Source organism: Leptodactylus fuscus, chromosome 1 (genome assembly GCF_031893055.1).
Source record: "Leptodactylus fuscus isolate aLepFus1 chromosome 1, aLepFus1.hap2, whole genome shotgun sequence".
NCBI lineage: Eukaryota > Metazoa > Chordata > Amphibia > Anura > Leptodactylidae > Leptodactylus > Leptodactylus fuscus.
The window spans coordinates 24,578,372-24,597,656 of NC_134265.1; the positions used below are offsets into that span (position 1 = coordinate 24,578,372).

General features: G+C 44.4%; 1 protein-coding gene across 1 annotated transcript in view; it reads right to left on the reverse strand.

Annotated features, from left to right (window-relative positions):
• The window catches only part of LOC142197812 (phospholipid-transporting ATPase IC-like), a 49,820-nt gene extending 33,424 nt beyond the window's left edge, over positions 1-16,396 (reverse strand). The window contains exons 1-2 of the mRNA XM_075268416.1: positions 16,166-16,396; positions 1,149-1,312 (exon numbers count right to left, since the gene is read on the reverse strand). Of these exons, the coding sequence (XP_075124517.1) occupies positions 1,149-1,311 (163 nt within the window). The 5' untranslated portion in view covers position 1,312; positions 16,166-16,396. The remainder of the gene's footprint in view (positions 1-1,148; positions 1,313-16,165) is intronic.
• Between the last annotated feature and the right edge of the window lie 2,889 nt (positions 16,397-19,285).

The following is a 19,285-nucleotide window of genomic DNA, read 5'->3' on the forward strand; positions in this document are numbered from 1 at the left end:
CCCCTCATCAGTGCGGAGCAGGGTACTGATTGACCAGGTGAGAGGTCATAGGCTTAGGTCAGAAGGGGTACAGTGTCTTCTCAAGGAGCCTGCCATTGCAGGTTACTAGAGATGAGCGAACAGTAAAATGTTCGAGGTTCGATATTCGTTTCGAGTAGCCCCTCAATATTCGACTACTCAAATCGAATATCGAACACTATTATAGTTTATGGGGGCAAAATGCTCGTTTCAGGGGTAAGCAACATTTGATCAAATTATACTTACCAAGTCCACGAGTGAGGGTCGGGCTGGATCCTCCGAGAAGTCTTCTCCGTGCAGCTTCCCCGCGGCATCTTCCAGCTCTGAATTCACTCTGCCAGGCATCGGGCCTGGGCAGAGCCGACTGCGCATGCCCGCACTACAAGCGGACATGCGCAATCGGCTCTGCCCAGGCCCGGTGCCTGGCAGAGTGAATGAAGAGCCGGAAGACGCCGCAGGGACGCTGCACAGAGAAGACTTCTAAAGGTAGGAGAAGAACCAGCGTTGATTGGCCGACTGTATAGCATTCGGCCAATCAATGCTGGTTCTGCATCAAACTTTTCCATTCGAATAGCGAGTGGTACTTGATCGAGTACGAGTATATCGAATACTGTAGTATTTGATCGAATACCTACTCAATCGAGTACTACTCGCTCATCTCTACAGGTTACCCTTTGGTGTGCAGTCTTGCAGACCATGCATGGTCTACTAGGAATTACGGGAAAAGAACAGACAAATAGATTGTCCTAGTGACATGATCTGGGATTTAAAGCCAAACCAGAATATCTCCTCCAAAAGGAAGAAAAGCCCTTCTGTAGACAGCTGTTTCAGAGTTATTGCCCTTCATCAGGGCCTCATATCTTCTAGTTTGGCTCAGTCTCAGATCAGGTAAAATGATTTCTTGGCATTGATCTATAGGGACCTACCTAAACTTATACAGATATTCTTTTCCCAGAATTGCTAGCTGAGCAAGTATGGACTCTAAGATTCTGCACTCCGAAAGTTAGCCTGCAAAGGCAGTCACCTGAAGGAGACATAGCAGTCCTACACAGTCATAAGTCAAAGCCATATCAGGGGAGTGTTTATTGACAAGTTTTCTGATGGTTCCCCATGGTTGCCCGATCACTTGCCTTTGGGAGTCCTTTGCTGCTCTATACTTAAGTCAATTCCATTCTCGTCCGGCACAAACGATGGATTGTCCAGCTCATCGTCAGTTTCATCATCGCTGTAGGGAAGCGCCTCATCGTCCGGCGTCCCCGTAACTTCGCTGACTGCTCTCTCAGTATTAGTCATACTGATAATAGGAAACAGAATATAATACAGCAAATGTCAACACTATGCTGAAATCTGCACTAATATGGTTAGTAAATGTATAAAACAGGTAATTGGAGCTCAGCCCCCGTGCACATGAATGGGAACGAAGCTTCAGTTTCTGGTTCGGTATATTGCGATATTTTAGTAAAAGGGTTTTCCAGGTTTATTAATGGATTACGTATCCTTAGGATAAGTCTTCAATTGAAGATTAGCGCCCCACCTCCCCAACCCTCCTCTCCAGTGTTGTTCCCTAAAATTCCAGAAAGTTCTGGCAAATTTGGGAGAGTTGGCGAGTATACACACTAGAGGAACTATAACATTGCACCACCATCTAAACGGTTAATTATCACAGATTGTTGCTTAGAGAAGGCTCTTAAATTTGCACTCAAACCTTTGAAAGCCTTTTTTAGTGGGTTGTGTCAAATAGACCTCCTTCCATTATCATTAAAGGGAGCCCAGCCCCACAGATAGGTAAATTAGGGCCACAGTGGTTTCCTCTTGTGAATTGCTTCCTCCATTGTTGATATATTGCTATTTTTGTTAATATGCAAATCACTGTTTGGAGCCATGGGGCGTGGCCACTTACCTCTTTGGAGCAATGGCAATGTTCTTGTTGGTCCCAAGAACTGCTTTGCATAATTGACAAAAATGTCAATATCTCGTCAATGGAGGCAGCGAGTCACAGGGGACAAACATGTCCCTAACCTATCTATCTACAGAACTGCATTGATATGCAGGTTCTGGTGACCCCAACCTAGCTATCTGTGGGGCTGGGATAATGTGCTGACCATAACCTATCTATCTGCGGGGTTGGGGTGATATGCTGAGTCTGTTGACCCTAACCTATCTATCTGCAGGGCTGGGGTGATATGCTGGTTCTGGTGACAGTAACCTATCTATCTGCAGGGCTGGGGTGATATGCTGGGTCTGGTGACAGTAACCTATCTATCTGCAGGGCTGGGTGATATGCTGGTTCTGGTGACACTAACCTATCTATCTGCAGGGTTGGGGTGATATGCTGGTCCTGGTGACACTAACCTATCTATCTGCAGGGCTGGGGTGATATGCTGGTTCTGGTGACACTAACCTATCTATCTGCAGGGCTGGGGTGATATGCTGGGTCTGGTGACACTAACCTATCTATCTGCAGGGCTGGGGTGATATGCTGGTTCTGATGACACTAACCTATCTATCTGCAGGGCTGGGGTGATATACTGGGATCTGGTGACACTAACCTATCTATCTGCAGGGCTGGGGTGATATACTGGTTCTGGTGACACTAACCTATCTATCTGCAGGGCTGGGGTGATATGCTGGGTCTGGTGACACTAACCTATCTATCTGCAGGGCTGGGGTGATATGCTGGTTCTGGTGACACTAACCTATCTATCTGCAGGATTGAGATGATATGCTGGTGCTGGTGACACTAACCTATCTATCTGCAGGATTGAGGTGATATGCTGGTGCTGGTGACAGTAACCTATCTATCTGCAGGGCTGGGGTGATATGCTGGTTCTGATGACACTAACCTATCTATCTGCAGGGCTGGGGTGATATGCTGGTTCTGGTGACACTAACCTATCTATCTGCAGGGCTGGGGTGATATGCTGGTTCTGGTGACAGTAACCTATCTATCTGCAGGGCTGGGGTGATATGCTGGTTCTGGTGACACTAACCTATCTATCTGCAGGGCTGGGGTGATATACTGGGGTCTGGTGACACTAACCTATCTATCTGCAGGATTGAGGTGATATGCTGGTGCTGGTGACACTAACCTATCTATCTGCAGGGCTGGGGTGAGATGCTGGTTCTGGTGACATATTATCTTGAAAAATATAGATGTAAAATCAGGGACATTTTCACAGATGAAAAAATCCTGTGAGTACAAGAGACATGTTGGTGTGAATATGACCGTAGATGAGAAGTTCAGCACTGCTATAGCTGTATATTCTAGAGACATGCAGGGAGGGCTCTAACTATATAATGTGCAATAACAAAGGATTGTCCAACTATTGCGCAAATGTTTACTTTGTCTTCCTAGGACCAGAGTTGCGTTCGTCACATTATTTGCTTTTGTAAATGTCACATTGGTTACTTTAATAGGAGGAATGGAGAAAATGAACTTTGTTCACAATCTTTACAAGCACGACGAGAAATACTGGTTGGTAGAAATGCCTTGTGGGTGTCGCAGTGTGGCAAATGTGACAGTAGGCGTCTATCACCGCGGTGGAAACAAGGACATGGTCTGTACTGTAGTGCTGGAGGCTGATGGAATGAACTAGGGCTCTGTGCACACTACTTTCAGGTGCTAATGGTGTGTATTGAGTGTGCTGTAGGAAGTATGGCTTATGTCAATATACACACTCATCAGCTATAACATTAAAACCACCTGGCTAATATTGTGTAGGTCGCTCTCTGACTCTTTAAGGCATGGACTGCAGAAAACGTCTAAAAATGTCCATTTAGTACCTGGCATTATAAACAGATCCTTTAAAGGAAAGGTGTCACCAAACCCAACATATCACCCCAGCCCTGCAGATAGATAGGTTAGTGTTACCAGACACCAGCATATCACCCCAGCCCTGCAGATAGATAGGTTAGTGTTACCAGACACCAGCATATCACCCCAGCCCTGCAGATAGATAGGTTAGTGTCACCAGAACCAGCATATCACCCCAGCCCTGCAGATAGATAGGTTACTGTCACCAGACCCAGCATATCACCCCAGCCCTGCAGATAGATAGGTTAGTGTCACCAGAACCCATTATATCACGCCAGCCCTGCAGATAGACAGGTTAGTGTCCCCAGAACCAGCATATCACCCCCGCCCTGCAGATATATAGGTTAGTGTCACCAGACCCAGCATATCACCCCAGCCCTGCAGATAGATAGGTTATAGTCACCAGAACCAGCATATCACCGCAGCCCTGCAGATAGATAGGTTACTGTCACCAGACCCAGTATATCACCCCAGCCCTGCAGATAGATAGGTTAGTGTCACCAGAACCAGCATATCACCCCAGCCCTGCAGATAGATAGGTTAGTGTCACCAGAACCAGCATATCACCCCAGCCCTGCAGATAGATAGGTTAGTGTCACCAGACCCAGCATATCACCCCAGCCCTGCAGATAGATAGGTTATAGTCACCAGAACCAGCATATCACCGCAGCCCTGCAGATAGATAGGTTACTGTCACCAGACCCAGTATATCACCCCAGCCCTGCAGATAGATAGGTTAGTGTCACCAGAACCAGCATATCACCCCAGCCCTGCAGATAGATAGGTTAGTGTCACCAGAACCAGCATATCACCCCAGCCCTGCAGATCGATAGGTTAGTGTCACTAGAACCAGCATATCACCCCAGTCCTGCAGATAGATAGGTTAGTGTCACCAGAACCAGCATATCATCCCAGTCCTGCAGATAGATAGGTTAGTGTCACCAGAACCAGCATATCACCCCAGCCATGCAGATAGATAGGTTAGTGTCACCAGAACCAGCATATCACCCCCAGTCCTGCAGATAGATAGGTTAGTGTCACCAGAACCAGCATATCATCCCAGTCCTGCAGATAGATAGGTTAGTGTCACCAGAACCAGCATATCACCCCAGCTCTGCAGATCGATAGGTTAGTGTCACTAGAACCAGCATATCACCCCAGCCCTGCAGATAGATAGTTTAGGGTCACCAGAACCAGCATATCACCCCAGTCCTGCAGATAGATAGGTTAGTGTCACCAGAACCAGCATATCACCCCAGCCCTGCAGATAGATAGGTTAGTGTCACCAGAACCAGCATATCCCCCCAGCCCTGCAGATAGATAGGTTAGTGTCACCAGAACCAGCATATCACCCCAGCTCTGCAGATAGATAGGTTATAGTCACCAGAACCAGCATATCACCGCAGCCCTGCAGATAGATAGGTTACTGTCACCAGACCCAGTATATCACCCCAGCCCTGCAGATAGATAGGTTAGTGTCACCAGAACCAGCATATCACCCCAGCCCTGCAGATAGATAGGTTACTGTCACCAGACCCAGTATATCACCCCAGCTCTGCAGATCGATAGGTTAGTGTCACTAGAACCAGCATATCACCCCAGCCCTGCAGATAGATAGGTTACTGTCACCAGACCCAGTATATCACCCCAGCTCTGCATATCGATAGGTTAGTGTCACTAGAACCAGCATATCCCCCCAGCCCTGCAGATAGATAGGTTAGTGTCACCAGAACCAGCATATCACCCCAGCTCTGCAGATAGATAGGTTAGTGTCACTAGAACCAGCATATCACCCCAGTCCTGCAGATAGATAGGTTAGTGTCACCAGAACCAGCATATCACCCCAGCCCTGCAGATCGATAGGTTAGTGTCACTAGAACCAGCATATCACCCCAGCCCTGCAGATAGATAGGTTAGTGTCACTAGAACCAGCATATCCCCCCAGCCCTGCAGATAGATAGGTTAGTGTCACCAGAACCAGCATATCACCCCAGCTCTGCAGATAGATAGGTTAGTGTCACTAGAACCAGCATATCACCCCAGTCCTGCAGATAGATAGGTTAGTGTCACCAGAACCAGCATATCACCCCAGCCCTGCAGATCGATAGGTTAGTGTCACCAGAACCAGCATATCACCCCAGCCCTGCAGATAGATAGGTTAGTGTCACTAGAACCAGCATATCACCCCAGCCCTGCAGATAGATAGGTTAGTGTCACCAGAACCAGCATATCACCCCAGCCCTGCAGATAGATAGGTTAGTGTCACTAGAACCAGCATATCACCCCAGCCCTGCAGATAGATATGCAGATCGTTCGAGAAATAGAACCAGCGTAGCCCCGTTAGGAAAGGTAAAACTCTTCTTTATTTAATCCATGAAAAATGTAATACACGCATGTGAAAATATAGAAACTGCGCCAGACTGACGCGTTTCGGATAATGGTATCCTTTCTCAAAGTCTGGTCTGAGAAAAGAGACTCACACAATCTCCTATGTAGGGCCACAATCTCAACGTCATAATTGACAAGTGATTACAGGTGTCCGATCTTATAACGGCTCTACACAAGGAACAATACATCATGAATACAAAACAAACACATAAAAACACAAAACAATGTTTATAGTAACAAAGTTGCACAAATAAAAACATGATAAAAAACTTAAAGTGAAGGAATAACAAGGATAGTCTATGTTCTATTATATAGGTAGTACTATTAGAGCTTTAAAGGTGCGTATAGCAGAGCACATCTCAAGTATAGGTAGGGATGATAATTTTAGGAGCACGGGGGTCTCGAGACATTTTGATCAAAAACACAAGGGGCATGTCCATCCGTTTACATTCAAAGGAATAGAAAGGGTTAAACGCCCTGTTAGGGGGGGTGACTGGGAAAGATTGGTGAGGATACGTGAAGTTTTCTGGATCTTGAAAATAGGTACACGATTTCCAGATGGAATGAATCAACGCAATGACGTTTCATATATCTATCATATCTGATTTTTGTCCAATATTGGAGTTTTTTTCTCCCAAGTCTATATAGTTTTCCATCTTGTCAGAATAGGCATTGGCTCTTAGTAAAGAGCATTAGCTCATAATCAGAGTAGATTTGCATTCAAATATCTATAGATACAATATTGAATATCAATTTCCATATGTTAGCATATTTTCTCTTCATGGTAGTTTAATACTTACCTTGCATTTTGAGGCTGGTCCATGGCCAGTAAAGAGTTATGTGTTGTTAGCAGTGTGATACATTCTGCATTATAGCCACCAAGTTTTGAATGCACGCTCCAGTGTATTTTACGCATGCGCAATTAAGTCATCTATGTCTGTAATGTTCATCTTTAGTGAGGGCAAACTTGTATGGAGATTCGGAGTGTTAGTATTGACACACAACCATTTGGTATGTGAGCGTATGTTTCGGTTTTCTGCGCACGCGCAGTTTGGTCACTTACGTCTGCAATGTTCATCTTTAGTGTGGGCAAATTAGGATAGAAAATCACATGATAGTACTGGCAGTAGCTTATTGGAGCCAGCCAGTACGTCTTGCCGAGTCTTTTCTTTGACAGGTAAGAAAACTAATAGAACATAGACTATCCTTGTTATTCCTTCACTTTAAGTTTTTTATCATGTTTTTATTTGTGCAACTTTGTTACTATAAACATTGTTTTGTGTTTTTATGTGTTTGTTTTGTATTCATGATGTATTGTTCCTTGTGTAGAGCCGTTATAAGATCGGACACCTGTAATCACTTGTCAATTATGACGTTGAGATTGTGGCCCTACATAGGAGATTGTGTGAGTCTCTTTTCTCAGACCAGACTTTGAGAAAGGATACCATTATCCGAAACGCGTCAGTCTGGCGCAGTTTCTATATTTTCACATGCGTGTATTACATTTTTCATGGATTAAATAAAGAAGAGTTTTACCTTTCCTAACGGGGCTACGCTGGTTCTATTTCTCGAACGATCTGCATACTTACAGCTCCAAGCCGAAGGAGTCAGTTCCGTGCGATACCCGGCATCTCAAGGAAAGTTAAGTGGAATGGTCATCATTTGATCTGATTTTGGTTATTGCTGCTGGTGGCTGAATACTTTTTCCCTGTTCCCTACCCCAAAGTGAATGCAGATAGATAGGTTACTGTCACCAGAACCAGTATATCACCCCAGTCCTGCAGATAGATAGGTTAGTGTCACCAGACCCAGCATATCACCCCAGCCCTGCAGATAGATAGGTTACTGTCACCAGAACCAGTATATCACCCCAGTCCTGCAGATAGATAGGTTAGTGTCACCAGACCCAGCATATCACCCCAGCCCTGCAGATAGATAGGTTAGTGTCACCAGACCCAGCATATCACCCCAGCCCTGCAGATAGATAGGTTACTGTCACCAGAACCAGCATATCACCCCAGCCCTGCAGATAGATAGGTTACTGTCACCAGACCCAGCATATCACCCCAGCCCTGCAGATAGATAGGTTAGTGTCACCAGACCCAGCATATCACCCCAGCCCTGCAGATAGATAGGTTAGTGTCACCAGAACCAGCATATCACCCCAGTCCTGCAGATAGATAGGTTAGTGTTACCAGAACCAGCATATCACCCCAGCCCTGCAGATAGATAGGTTACTGTCACCAGAACCAGTATATCACCCCAGTCCTGCAGATAGATAGGTTAGTGTCACCAGACCCAGCATATCACCCCAGCCCTGCAGATAGATAGGTTACTGTCACCAGAACCAGTATATCACCCCAGTCCTGCAGATAGATAGGTTAGTGTCACCAGACCCAGCATATCACCCCAGCCCTGCAGATAGATAGGTTAGTGTCACCAGACCCAGCATATCACCCCAGCCCTGCAGATAGATAGGTTACTGTCACCAGAACCAGCATATCACCCCAGCCCTGCAGATAGATAGGTTACTGTCACCAGACCCAGCATATCACCCCAGCCCTGCAGATAGATAGGTTAGTGTCACCAGACCGAGCATATCACCCCAGCCCTGCAGATAGATAGGTTAGTGTCACCAGATCCAGCATATCACCCCAGTCCTGCAGATAGATAGGTTAGTGTCACCAGAACCAGCATATCACCCCAGCCCTGCAGATAGATAGGTTAGTGTCACCAGTACCAGCATATCACCCCAGCCCTGCAGATACATAGGTTAGTGTCACCAGACCCAGCATATCCCCCCAGCCCTGCAGATAGATAGGTTACTGTCACCAGACCCAGGATATCACCCCAGCCCTGCAGATAGATAGGTTAGTGTCACCAGAGCCAGTATATCATCCCAGCCCTGCAGATAGATAGGTTAGTGTCACCAGAACCAGCATATCACCCCAGCCCTGCAGATAGATAGGTTAGTGTCACCAGAACCAGCATATCACCCCAGCCATGCAGATAGATAGGTTACTGTCACCAGTACCAGCATATCACCCCAGCCCTGCAGATAGATAGGTTAGTGTCACCAGAACCAGCATATCACCCCAACCCTGCAGATAGATAGGTTAGTGTCACCAGAACCAGCATATCACCCCAGTCCTGCAGATAGATAGGTTAGTGTCACTAGAACCAGCATCTCACCCCAGCCCTGCAGATAGATAGGTTAGTGTCACCAGAACCAGCATATCACCCCAGCCCTGCAGATAGATAGGTTAGTGTCACCAGAACCAGCATATCACCCCAGCCCTGCAGATAGATAGGTTAGTGTCACTAGAACCAGCATATCACCCCAGCCATGCAGATAGATATGCAGATCGTTCGAGAAATAGAACCAGCGTAGCCCCGTTAGGAAAGGTAAAACTCTTCTTTATTTAATCCATGAAAAATGTAATACACGCATGTGAAAATATAGAAACTGCGCCAGACTGACGCGTTTCGGATAATGGTATCCTTTCTCAAAGTCTGGTCTGAGAAAAGAGACTCACACAATCTCCTATGTAGGGCCACAATCTCAACGTCATAATTGACAAGTGATTACAGGTGTCCGATCTTATAACGGCTCTACACAAGGAACAATACATCATGAATACAAAACAAACACATAAAAACACAAAACAATGTTTATAGTAACAAAGTTGCACAAATAAAAACATGATAAAAAACTTAAAGTGAAGGAATAACAAGGATAGTCTATGTTCTATTATATAGGTAGTACTATTAGAGCTTTAAAGGTGCGTATAGCAGAGCACATCTCAAGTATAGGTAGGGATGATAATTTTAGGAGCACGGGGGTCTCGAGACATTTTGATCAAAAACACAAGGGGCATGTCCATCCGTTTACATTCAAAGGAATAGAAAGGGTTAAACGCCCTGTTAGGGGGGGTGACTGGGAAAGATTGGTGAGGATACGTGAAGTTTTCTGGATCTTGAAAATAGGTACACGATTTCCAGATGGAATGAATCAACGCAATGACGTTTCATATATCTATCATATCTGATTTTTGTCCAATATTGGAGTTTTTTTCTCCCAAGTCTATATAGTTTTCCATCTTGTCAGAATAGGCATTGGCTCTTAGTAAAGAGCATTAGCTCATAATCAGAGTAGATTTGCATTCAAATATCTATAGATACAATATTGAATATCAATTTCCATATGTTAGCATATTTTCTCTTCATGGTAGTTTAATACTTACCTTGCATTTTGAGGCTGGTCCATGGCCAGTAAAGAGTTATGTGTTGTTAGCAGTGTGATACATTCTGCATTATAGCCACCAAGTTTTGAATGCACGCTCCAGTGTATTTTACGCATGCGCAATTAAGTCATCTATGTCTGTAATGTTCATCTTTAGTGAGGGCAAACTTGTATGGAGATTCGGAGTGTTAGTATTGACACACAACCATTTGGTATGTGAGCGTATGTTTCGGTTTTCTGCGCACGCGCAGTTTGGTCACTTACGTCTGCAATGTTCATCTTTAGTGTGGGCAAATTAGGATAGAAAATCACATGATAGTACTGGCAGTAGCTTATTGGAGCCAGCCAGTACGTCTTGCCGAGTCTTTTCTTTGACAGGTAAGAAAACTAATAGAACATAGACTATCCTTGTTATTCCTTCACTTTAAGTTTTTTATCATGTTTTTATTTGTGCAACTTTGTTACTATAAACATTGTTTTGTGTTTTTATGTGTTTGTTTTGTATTCATGATGTATTGTTCCTTGTGTAGAGCCGTTATAAGATCGGACACCTGTAATCACTTGTCAATTATGACGTTGAGATTGTGGCCCTACATAGGAGATTGTGTGAGTCTCTTTTCTCAGACCAGACTTTGAGAAAGGATACCATTATCCGAAACGCGTCAGTCTGGCGCAGTTTCTATATTTTCACATGCGTGTATTACATTTTTCATGGATTAAATAAAGAAGAGTTTTACCTTTCCTAACGGGGCTACGCTGGTTCTATTTCTTGAACGATCTGCATACTTACAGCTCCAAGCCGAAGGAGTCAGTTCCGTGCGATACCCGGCATCTCAAGGAAAGTTAAGTGGAATGGTCATCATTTGATCTGATTTTGGTTATTGCTGCTGGTGGCTGAATACTTTTTCCCTGTTCCCTACCCCAAAGTGAATGCAGATAGATAGGTTACTGTCACCAGAACCAGTATATCACCCCAGTCCTGCAGATAGATAGGTTAGTGTCACCAGACCCAGCATATCACCCCAGCCCTGCAGATAGATAGGTTACTGTCACCAGAACCAGCATATCACCCCAGCCCTGCAGATAGATAGGTTACTGTCACCAGACCCAGCATATCACCCCAGCCCTGCAGATAGATAGGTTAGTGTCACCAGACCCAGCATATCACCCCAGCCCTGCAGATAGATAGGTTAGTGTCACCAGATCCAGTATATCACCCCAGTCCTGCAGATAGATAGGTTAGTGTCACCAGAACCAGCATATCACCCCAGCCCTGCAGATAGATAGGTTAGTGTCACCAGTACCAGCATATCACCCCAGCCCTGCAGATACATAGGTTAGTGTCACCAGACCCAGCATATCCCCCCAGCCCTGCAGATAGATAGGTTAGTGTCACCAGACCCAGCATATCACCCCAGCCCTGCAGATACATAGGTTAGTGTCACCAGACCCAGCATATCACCCCAGCCCTGCAGATAGATAGGTTACTGTCACCAGACCCAGGATATCACCCCAGCCCTGCAGATAGATAGGTTAGTGTCACCAGAGCCAGTATATCATCCCAGCCCTGCAGATAGATAGGTTAGTGTCACCAGAACCAGCATATCACCCCAGCCATGCAGATAGATAGGTTACTGTCACCAGTACCAGCATATCACCCCAGCCCTGCAGATAGATAGGTTAGTGTCACCAGACCCAGCATATCCCCCCAGCCCTGCAGATACATAGGTTAGTGTCACCAGACCCAGCATATCACCCCAGCCCTGCAGATAGATAGGTTAGTGTCACCAGAGCCAGTATATCACCCCAACCCTGCAGATAGATAGGTTAGTGTCACCAGAACCAGCATATCCCCCCAGCCCTGCAGATACATAGGTTAGTGTCACCAGACCCAGCATATCACCCCAGCCCTGCAGATAGATAGGTTAGTGTCACCAGAACCAGCATATCACCCCAGCCATGCAGATAGATAGGTTACTGTCACCAGAACCAGCATATCCCCCCAGCCCTGCAGATACATAGGTTAGTGTCACCAGACCCAGCATATCACCCCAGCCCTGCAGATAGATATGTTAGAGATATCACAGAGTTTTTCAATATGCAAATGAGCAATTTGGACAAAAAAGAAAGCTGCCATTGCACCAAAGAATTAAGTGGCCATACCCTTTATGCTCCAATGATCTAATTTGCATAGTAACACAAACAGCGATATCTTGGAGATTACTTTGACAATAGTTCGTTGATTGCACAAAAATTGTGTTTTTAGTGGTATACAAATAAGCATAAGGTGCTTTGTGGGAGTGGCAGAACCTGGATGGGCTTTTTTTCCGATTCTGCCTCTTCTCTGCCAACACCGCCCAGCACCGCCCTGACATCTTTCCTGCTTCTTAGTTCTGTTGGCGTTCCTCAGACCACTATTAAGACTTAAGGGCTGGAAGGTGGGAAAGATGTAAGTTAACAGTATGGAGGCGGGGCTAAGTAGAGTAGAGGTGGGGTCAGAAGTCCACCCAGGCTCTGATACTCTTCCAAAGCACTTTCTGCTCATTTGCATATCATTGTGCACATGGGTCAAGGATTCTGAAACATAATGAATGTCTTCTTCAGCAGACTCTGCATTACTAGGTCCTGCAGATAGTAGCTTAGTGACCCTTGGGCGCCCATGACCCTGTCACCGGTTCACCATTTATCTTACCTTGGAGCAACACTATCGGTAGGTACTAACTAGTGCACGCCAGGAACGTCCCACAAGACCGGCCAATTTTAGGATTCTCTGTCCAGTTATCACAGTTTGGATCTTGTCCAACCCTGCAGGTTTTCATCTACAGTCAAATATCACAATGCTAGAAGTCCTGTATAACTAGGCTGTGCCGTATAGCGACTGGACAAGGCTCAGTAATTTTTGCCAAGGATTTTGGTTTCTATTTCTGTAGCCAATAGAATAAAACTGGCAAGACCTCATTTTTGCACAAGAAGATGACTACGCCACACCTCTTGCACCAGGAAGAAGATGAACCCGCAAGACGGGTTGTCAGAATATTTATTTATATTGTGGCATTTGGGGGGAATTCAGGATTAAGGACGGCAGCAGCTTCCTGGACTCTGCAAAGGTGTTTGTGCTGTCGAGGGCTAAATAAATACTTCTTGAGGCTGAGGCCCCTTCAACTTTTTTGTTGCAGATTTCCTGCAGTGTTTTTAGCCTGAGGGGATTGAGCAGTGGGGAGTCGTATATACACAGTCCAGTCATATTAATGTGACCACCAACGTTAAATACCCAATCACAGAGGCCACGTGTCATCAGCCATCTGGGTGCACTCATCATTGTGGGAGGCACGATGGATGAACACAAGTATGCATCTATCCTTGCGGACCATGTTCACCCCTACATGTGAAATGTTTCTCCTCAGGATGATGACATCTACCAGAAGGACAATGTGACGTGTCATAAAGCTCGCAGTGTACGTGTGTGGTTCGAGGAGCACCCTTGGCCAGCAAATTCCCCGGACTTGAACCCAATCGAGAATCTATGGGACTACCTCGATCGGGTTGTTCCTGCCATGGATGTTCCACCGCTTAACCTAGCACAGCTGGCCACGGCACTGGAGTCGGCACGGTTCAACATCCCAGTGGACATCATCACAACATCCCCTCTCTTCCTGCACGTCTCGCAGCGTCCGCTCTGCCAAAGGTGATTATTCTGGATTTTGACAGGTGGTCACATTAATGTGACTGGACTGTGTAGTATCCCATTTCTTTCGTTGCCATTCCTGGGTTTGTCTAAAAAAAACACTGCAAAATCTGCAACAAAAAAAGCTGCATTTCCGCAAAGTGGGGCCTCAGCCTAAACCTTAACCATCGTCCAGGGACATATAACTTTACTGCAGTCTCTCCATGAGCTCAATGAAGTCCCTTTTGGCATGGACCACCTATCCATCTCCAACCGGTCCACAGCTACCCTGCTTCCTGCCGCAGGATCCAGCTTTGGGGTTGACCAGGTTATGTATTCACCCAGTTTTTGGGCCATTCTCGAGCACCCAGTGACTTTACAATCCACAACTCATGTCAGTCCTGTTTTGCTTTCCATCAATGATTCCATTTTCTTACTTAGAATAACTAAAAGGGATAGGCCAAATTTTGCAGAAGTGAAGCTTTTAATACTGTCCGTAGTCAAAAACTACACTGGAGTAATCCTACAAAATTGCAAATCATTACCAGTTGGTCATCTCCTCTCCCCAAGCTATCCTGTATGCTGGAAACAAGCTTGTCTTTTTGTCCGTCCACTATGCCGATGCCCCTACCCCGTGCCAGTCATAACGCTGAAGCCCCTACCTTGTGCCAGTCACTACCCTAGTTGCCCATCACGCTCCTCCCTTATCGCGGTCTATCACTCCACCCTACACTCTTTCTTCCACCAACCATCCATCACTGACATCTTCCATATACTGAATATCCTATTCGGGTCTTCTAGACTTTTCTCGTGCTGCAGCAATTCTCTGGAATGCTTTACCCTAAACAATCTAATGAAAAGAATAACCATTTAAAACAGATATAACACATTCCCCGCCAAGTTTGTGTTTTTCCCTTTCTACCATATTCGACATCAACCGCCTCCTTCTATTCAACAGTATCCAGACATTACTTACACCCTAAGACACTTCATACCCCCTGGGTATAGTTGGCATGGAATACCCCCTGGGCAACAAGGGATCTGGGGGTCCCCCCTGGATTTTTTGATAAAATTAGCCCTAAAAATGCGTTTTTGAGGCGTTCTTTTTTAACTAGTTCCAGTGTCTGCACCACACGTGACCTAGCTTCCTGCTCTCAGATAGAGGAGGGGGAAATGAGTGAGGTATGTGAAGGCTGGGGGACTGGTCTCACCATCTATAGATCTTGCCGCTGGCTTTGCATATGAAACCCCACCCACCAATTGACGCAAAAAAAAACAGGAAGAAAGAAGAGTTTACAGCAGCGAAGACTGGTGAGTAAGGGACATGGGAATACCCCTTTAAGGGCTTCGCGCTTCTAACCGAACGACACGGCCTGCATTTTGTTAGGTCCGGGCCCCGGGCGGTTTCCCGGCTCGCTTGGCCCTGGATCCGCCCCTGTCGATATGTTATGGTGGTACAATGTATTCCTAAGATGTGCCGCCATATTCTTTACATAGATGATTTCCATATCTTTGCAGATTTCCAGGTAACCAAGCAGGTTTCCTTTATAGGTAGAAGGGGTCCCGGGGTTCCAAGATGGCACCACCAAGTTGGTTATGTAGCTACAGGTCTAGCAACAAGACCAAAAAGAAAGCCTTGCTGCGACTCTGGTATTACAATGAGCGCGCATATATATATATATATATATATATATATATATATATACACACACACACACACACACACACACACACGTTATACTATAAATGAATATAAATGTAGCAGAGCCGAATATATAATTCCTCTCTTTAGGTTGTATCGTTTGAGCGCAGTGAGAACAGATCTAAAATAGAGTTGGAACGTTACTACAGATAAGAACAACACGTGATATTACAATGAGCGGTGCCGAATCACAATCTCAGCTCTGCTACGTTTGCCCTACAACTTTAACTTTTCCGATTCAAAAGAGGAAAAATAAAAAAAAGTTGCACATTGATAGAACTGCGATATAAACACCAATATAAATAGACCATAAAGATCAAACTCCTCAAGTCTTACCTGGAGAGTCTTTACCCATGAGAAGTCCTGGAATAAATAACACCCAGGTCTATAGACACGGGAAGGTGTGACCATGACTGACTGCTAGATAACAGCCATTGGATGGACGACGCTGGTGACACCGAAAAACTAGTTCTGCAGACTCATTTCCTCCTTCCTCGAGGTGAAGGCAAGACGTCAACAGGTAGGAGAACAGGACACGATCAAACCTTCATCCCGGTCAGATTAGGATTAGGAGGGAGCGGAAAATATGGACTAAGTGGTTCCCATTGTAAGGGTCCTAATCTGGTGTGTGATGGTCCCATGTAGGGGAAGGGGGATACTGGTGAGAGATATCTGTATAGCCTGCAACCATACAAGTCCTAAACCCGAAGATTTCATGGAAAGCAGAAATAAGAAGCCAACTACAGTCGTCCGAAAAACTTGTTTATCCAGGATCTTGTGCGTACTGGGGGAGCCAGATTAGATACGGCTTTATGCAAGGGGTTCACACTGGTGCTGGGTGTTCTTTCTTCTGGAATGGACCCCTAAAATACTGAGCACAATAGAATCCAAAGGACCCCCATAGACTATAATGGGGTCTGTCCATTTTTTTTTTTAACGGAGGTTGCTAGATCTAAAAATAACCTTACTTCTCCCAGGTTTCTGTATGTGATAAACCTTGGATCACAGGATTGAAGCCAGCACCCGGTCACATACAAAATCCAAAAATTATAAGCGCTGATAGACTCCTTTAAGCACTGGAAGTGGGTGTAATAGTAACATGGGTGGAGAGGACAGGCTTGCCGTGAGTACAGTATAATATGTAGCTTACTCCATTGCCTTAGGGTACAAAATCATAGGTGTTAAAGCAGCTTTTTTCTAACAGCGCCCCCATCTGTCCACTAGTAACAAATGGTACTGCAGCTCAGACCATTTACCTTAATGATAACAAGCTGCAATACCGATCACAACCCATAGACAGGTGTGGCGCGGTTTCTAGGAGAAATAGGAGAAAGCAGAAAAGTTCTTCCTTTTCCCAATTCTTCTAGTAAAGAACTGCAATATAGTGTGTATAATATATATATATATATATATATATATATATATATATATATATATATATATATATAATAGTAAAGTGTATTCACTAGGCCACTTTAGGTCAATATCCCTCTATCTACTTCTAAAAATGCAGCGATCGTCCTTTTCGGCTGGCTGTAAATTGAGATGCTTCTCTTTACTGTTCTAGTGACCTCTAGTGGTCAATATGAAAAATACCATAATTTCAAACTCCACTTCAGAAGAATAGAGGACAAGTTATAGAATTTTTTTTTTCCCCAAAAAATTATTTACTACTGTACACCTCTTCATGCCTATCTTTATTGTGCCTTTAATCACTTTACTATATATATATATATATATATATATATATATATATATATATATATATATACACTCATAATCACTTTACTATTATATATATATATATATATATATATATATATATATATATAGTAAAGTGATTAAAGGCACAATAAAGATAGGCATGAAGAGGTGTACAGTAGTAAATAATTTTTTGGGGAAAAAAAAAATTCTATAACTTGTCCTCTATTCTTCTGAAGTGGAGTTTGAAATTATGGTATTTTTCATATTGACCACTAGAGGTCACTAGAACAGTAAAGAGAAGCATCTCAATTTACAGCCAGCCGAAAAGGACGATCGCTGCATTTTTAGAAGTAGATAGAGGGATATTGACCTAAAGTGGCCTAGTGAATATAAATTTTATTTGTTAAGAAAAACCCAACCCATATATAAGCGGTGCCCTCAGTGCAGTCGCTTCCGCCAAGTGCTTATTTTTCCGATTGTGGTCACCACCCACAGAATAAATACAGGTATAAACAGGCTCTCTGGTAGGTGCAGCCACACCACTAATCTGTATATACTAATCGCTCCTATAACAACCTATAAGAGGGGGGAGAATATACAGTCCTATCTCCCAGCAGTGTTATAGAGCAGGAGCAGCCGAGCAGATGGATATATAGAAAGATTGAGTATAACTAGTATTTTATCCATTGAAAACTCAGCTTTTTCTATGCTTGGGAGTCCAGTAGGCGGTCTTATCAGTGATTGGCAGCTACCTCTCTATACACACGGAGAAGGACCGCCCACTGGACTCTCAAGCATAGAAATGGATAAAAAAAACCACATTATTTTGAATCTCCCAACAAACTATATACCAATCTGCTCGGTTCCTCCTGCTCTATAACATGCTGCTGGCAAATATATAGGGTGACAGGTTCCCTTTAAAGGAGCTGCTTTCACAGTACTGGGGTGTGTAAACTTAGCAAACAGCGCACCAGGTATAATACAGAACCTAAACCAAAGCTGTAATACAGATGCAGATAAGCCACATTATAGGCTCACGTAAAGATATGACATATTATCAGAAACAGATTATCAAGTGTTCAAACTCATAACAGCGCCACCACCAGGAAAACCAAAGTATTACTTATTTCCCATTCAGAAGTCAATGGGCTGTCCATAGAATGTTCATAAAGGATTAGATTAGTGGGGTCTGATGTCTGGAATGGATCTGGAAGTAGACAGCGCTGTTCTCTCTGTACTGGCCAGACCTGGTACTGCAGATCAGCTACCATTCATTTGAATGGGACCTAAGCTACAGTGACTCACTTTTGCCACAGCACATTGAACAGCGCTGTCTGTTTCCTTTTCCATCCTCTGGGAGATGGGGGGCGCAGAGTTTTAGCCCCTCACAGATCTGATATTAGTCACAATCATATAATTAGTTTCTAGAAAAAAAACCCTAGAATAACATAGGTTAAACTATGCTGAAAAGATCTATATAAAAACATGGAGAATCTGCAAATAAAATTATGCCCCCGCCCACTTAAAGGGGTTATACAGGTTTAGAAAAAGTATAGTATGGTCTTATTTCAGAAATCAGAAATGTGGACAAGCTGCAATACCAGATGTAGCCATGGACAAGGGTGGCGCTGTTTCCAAGAAAAAAAATAAAAATCAAACCTTCTCATTCTTTTACTGTCAGATATTTTTAGTGGACAGCGCTTTACGTAAACCATTTATTAAAGACAAAAATAAAAACTTTTACTACAGTTT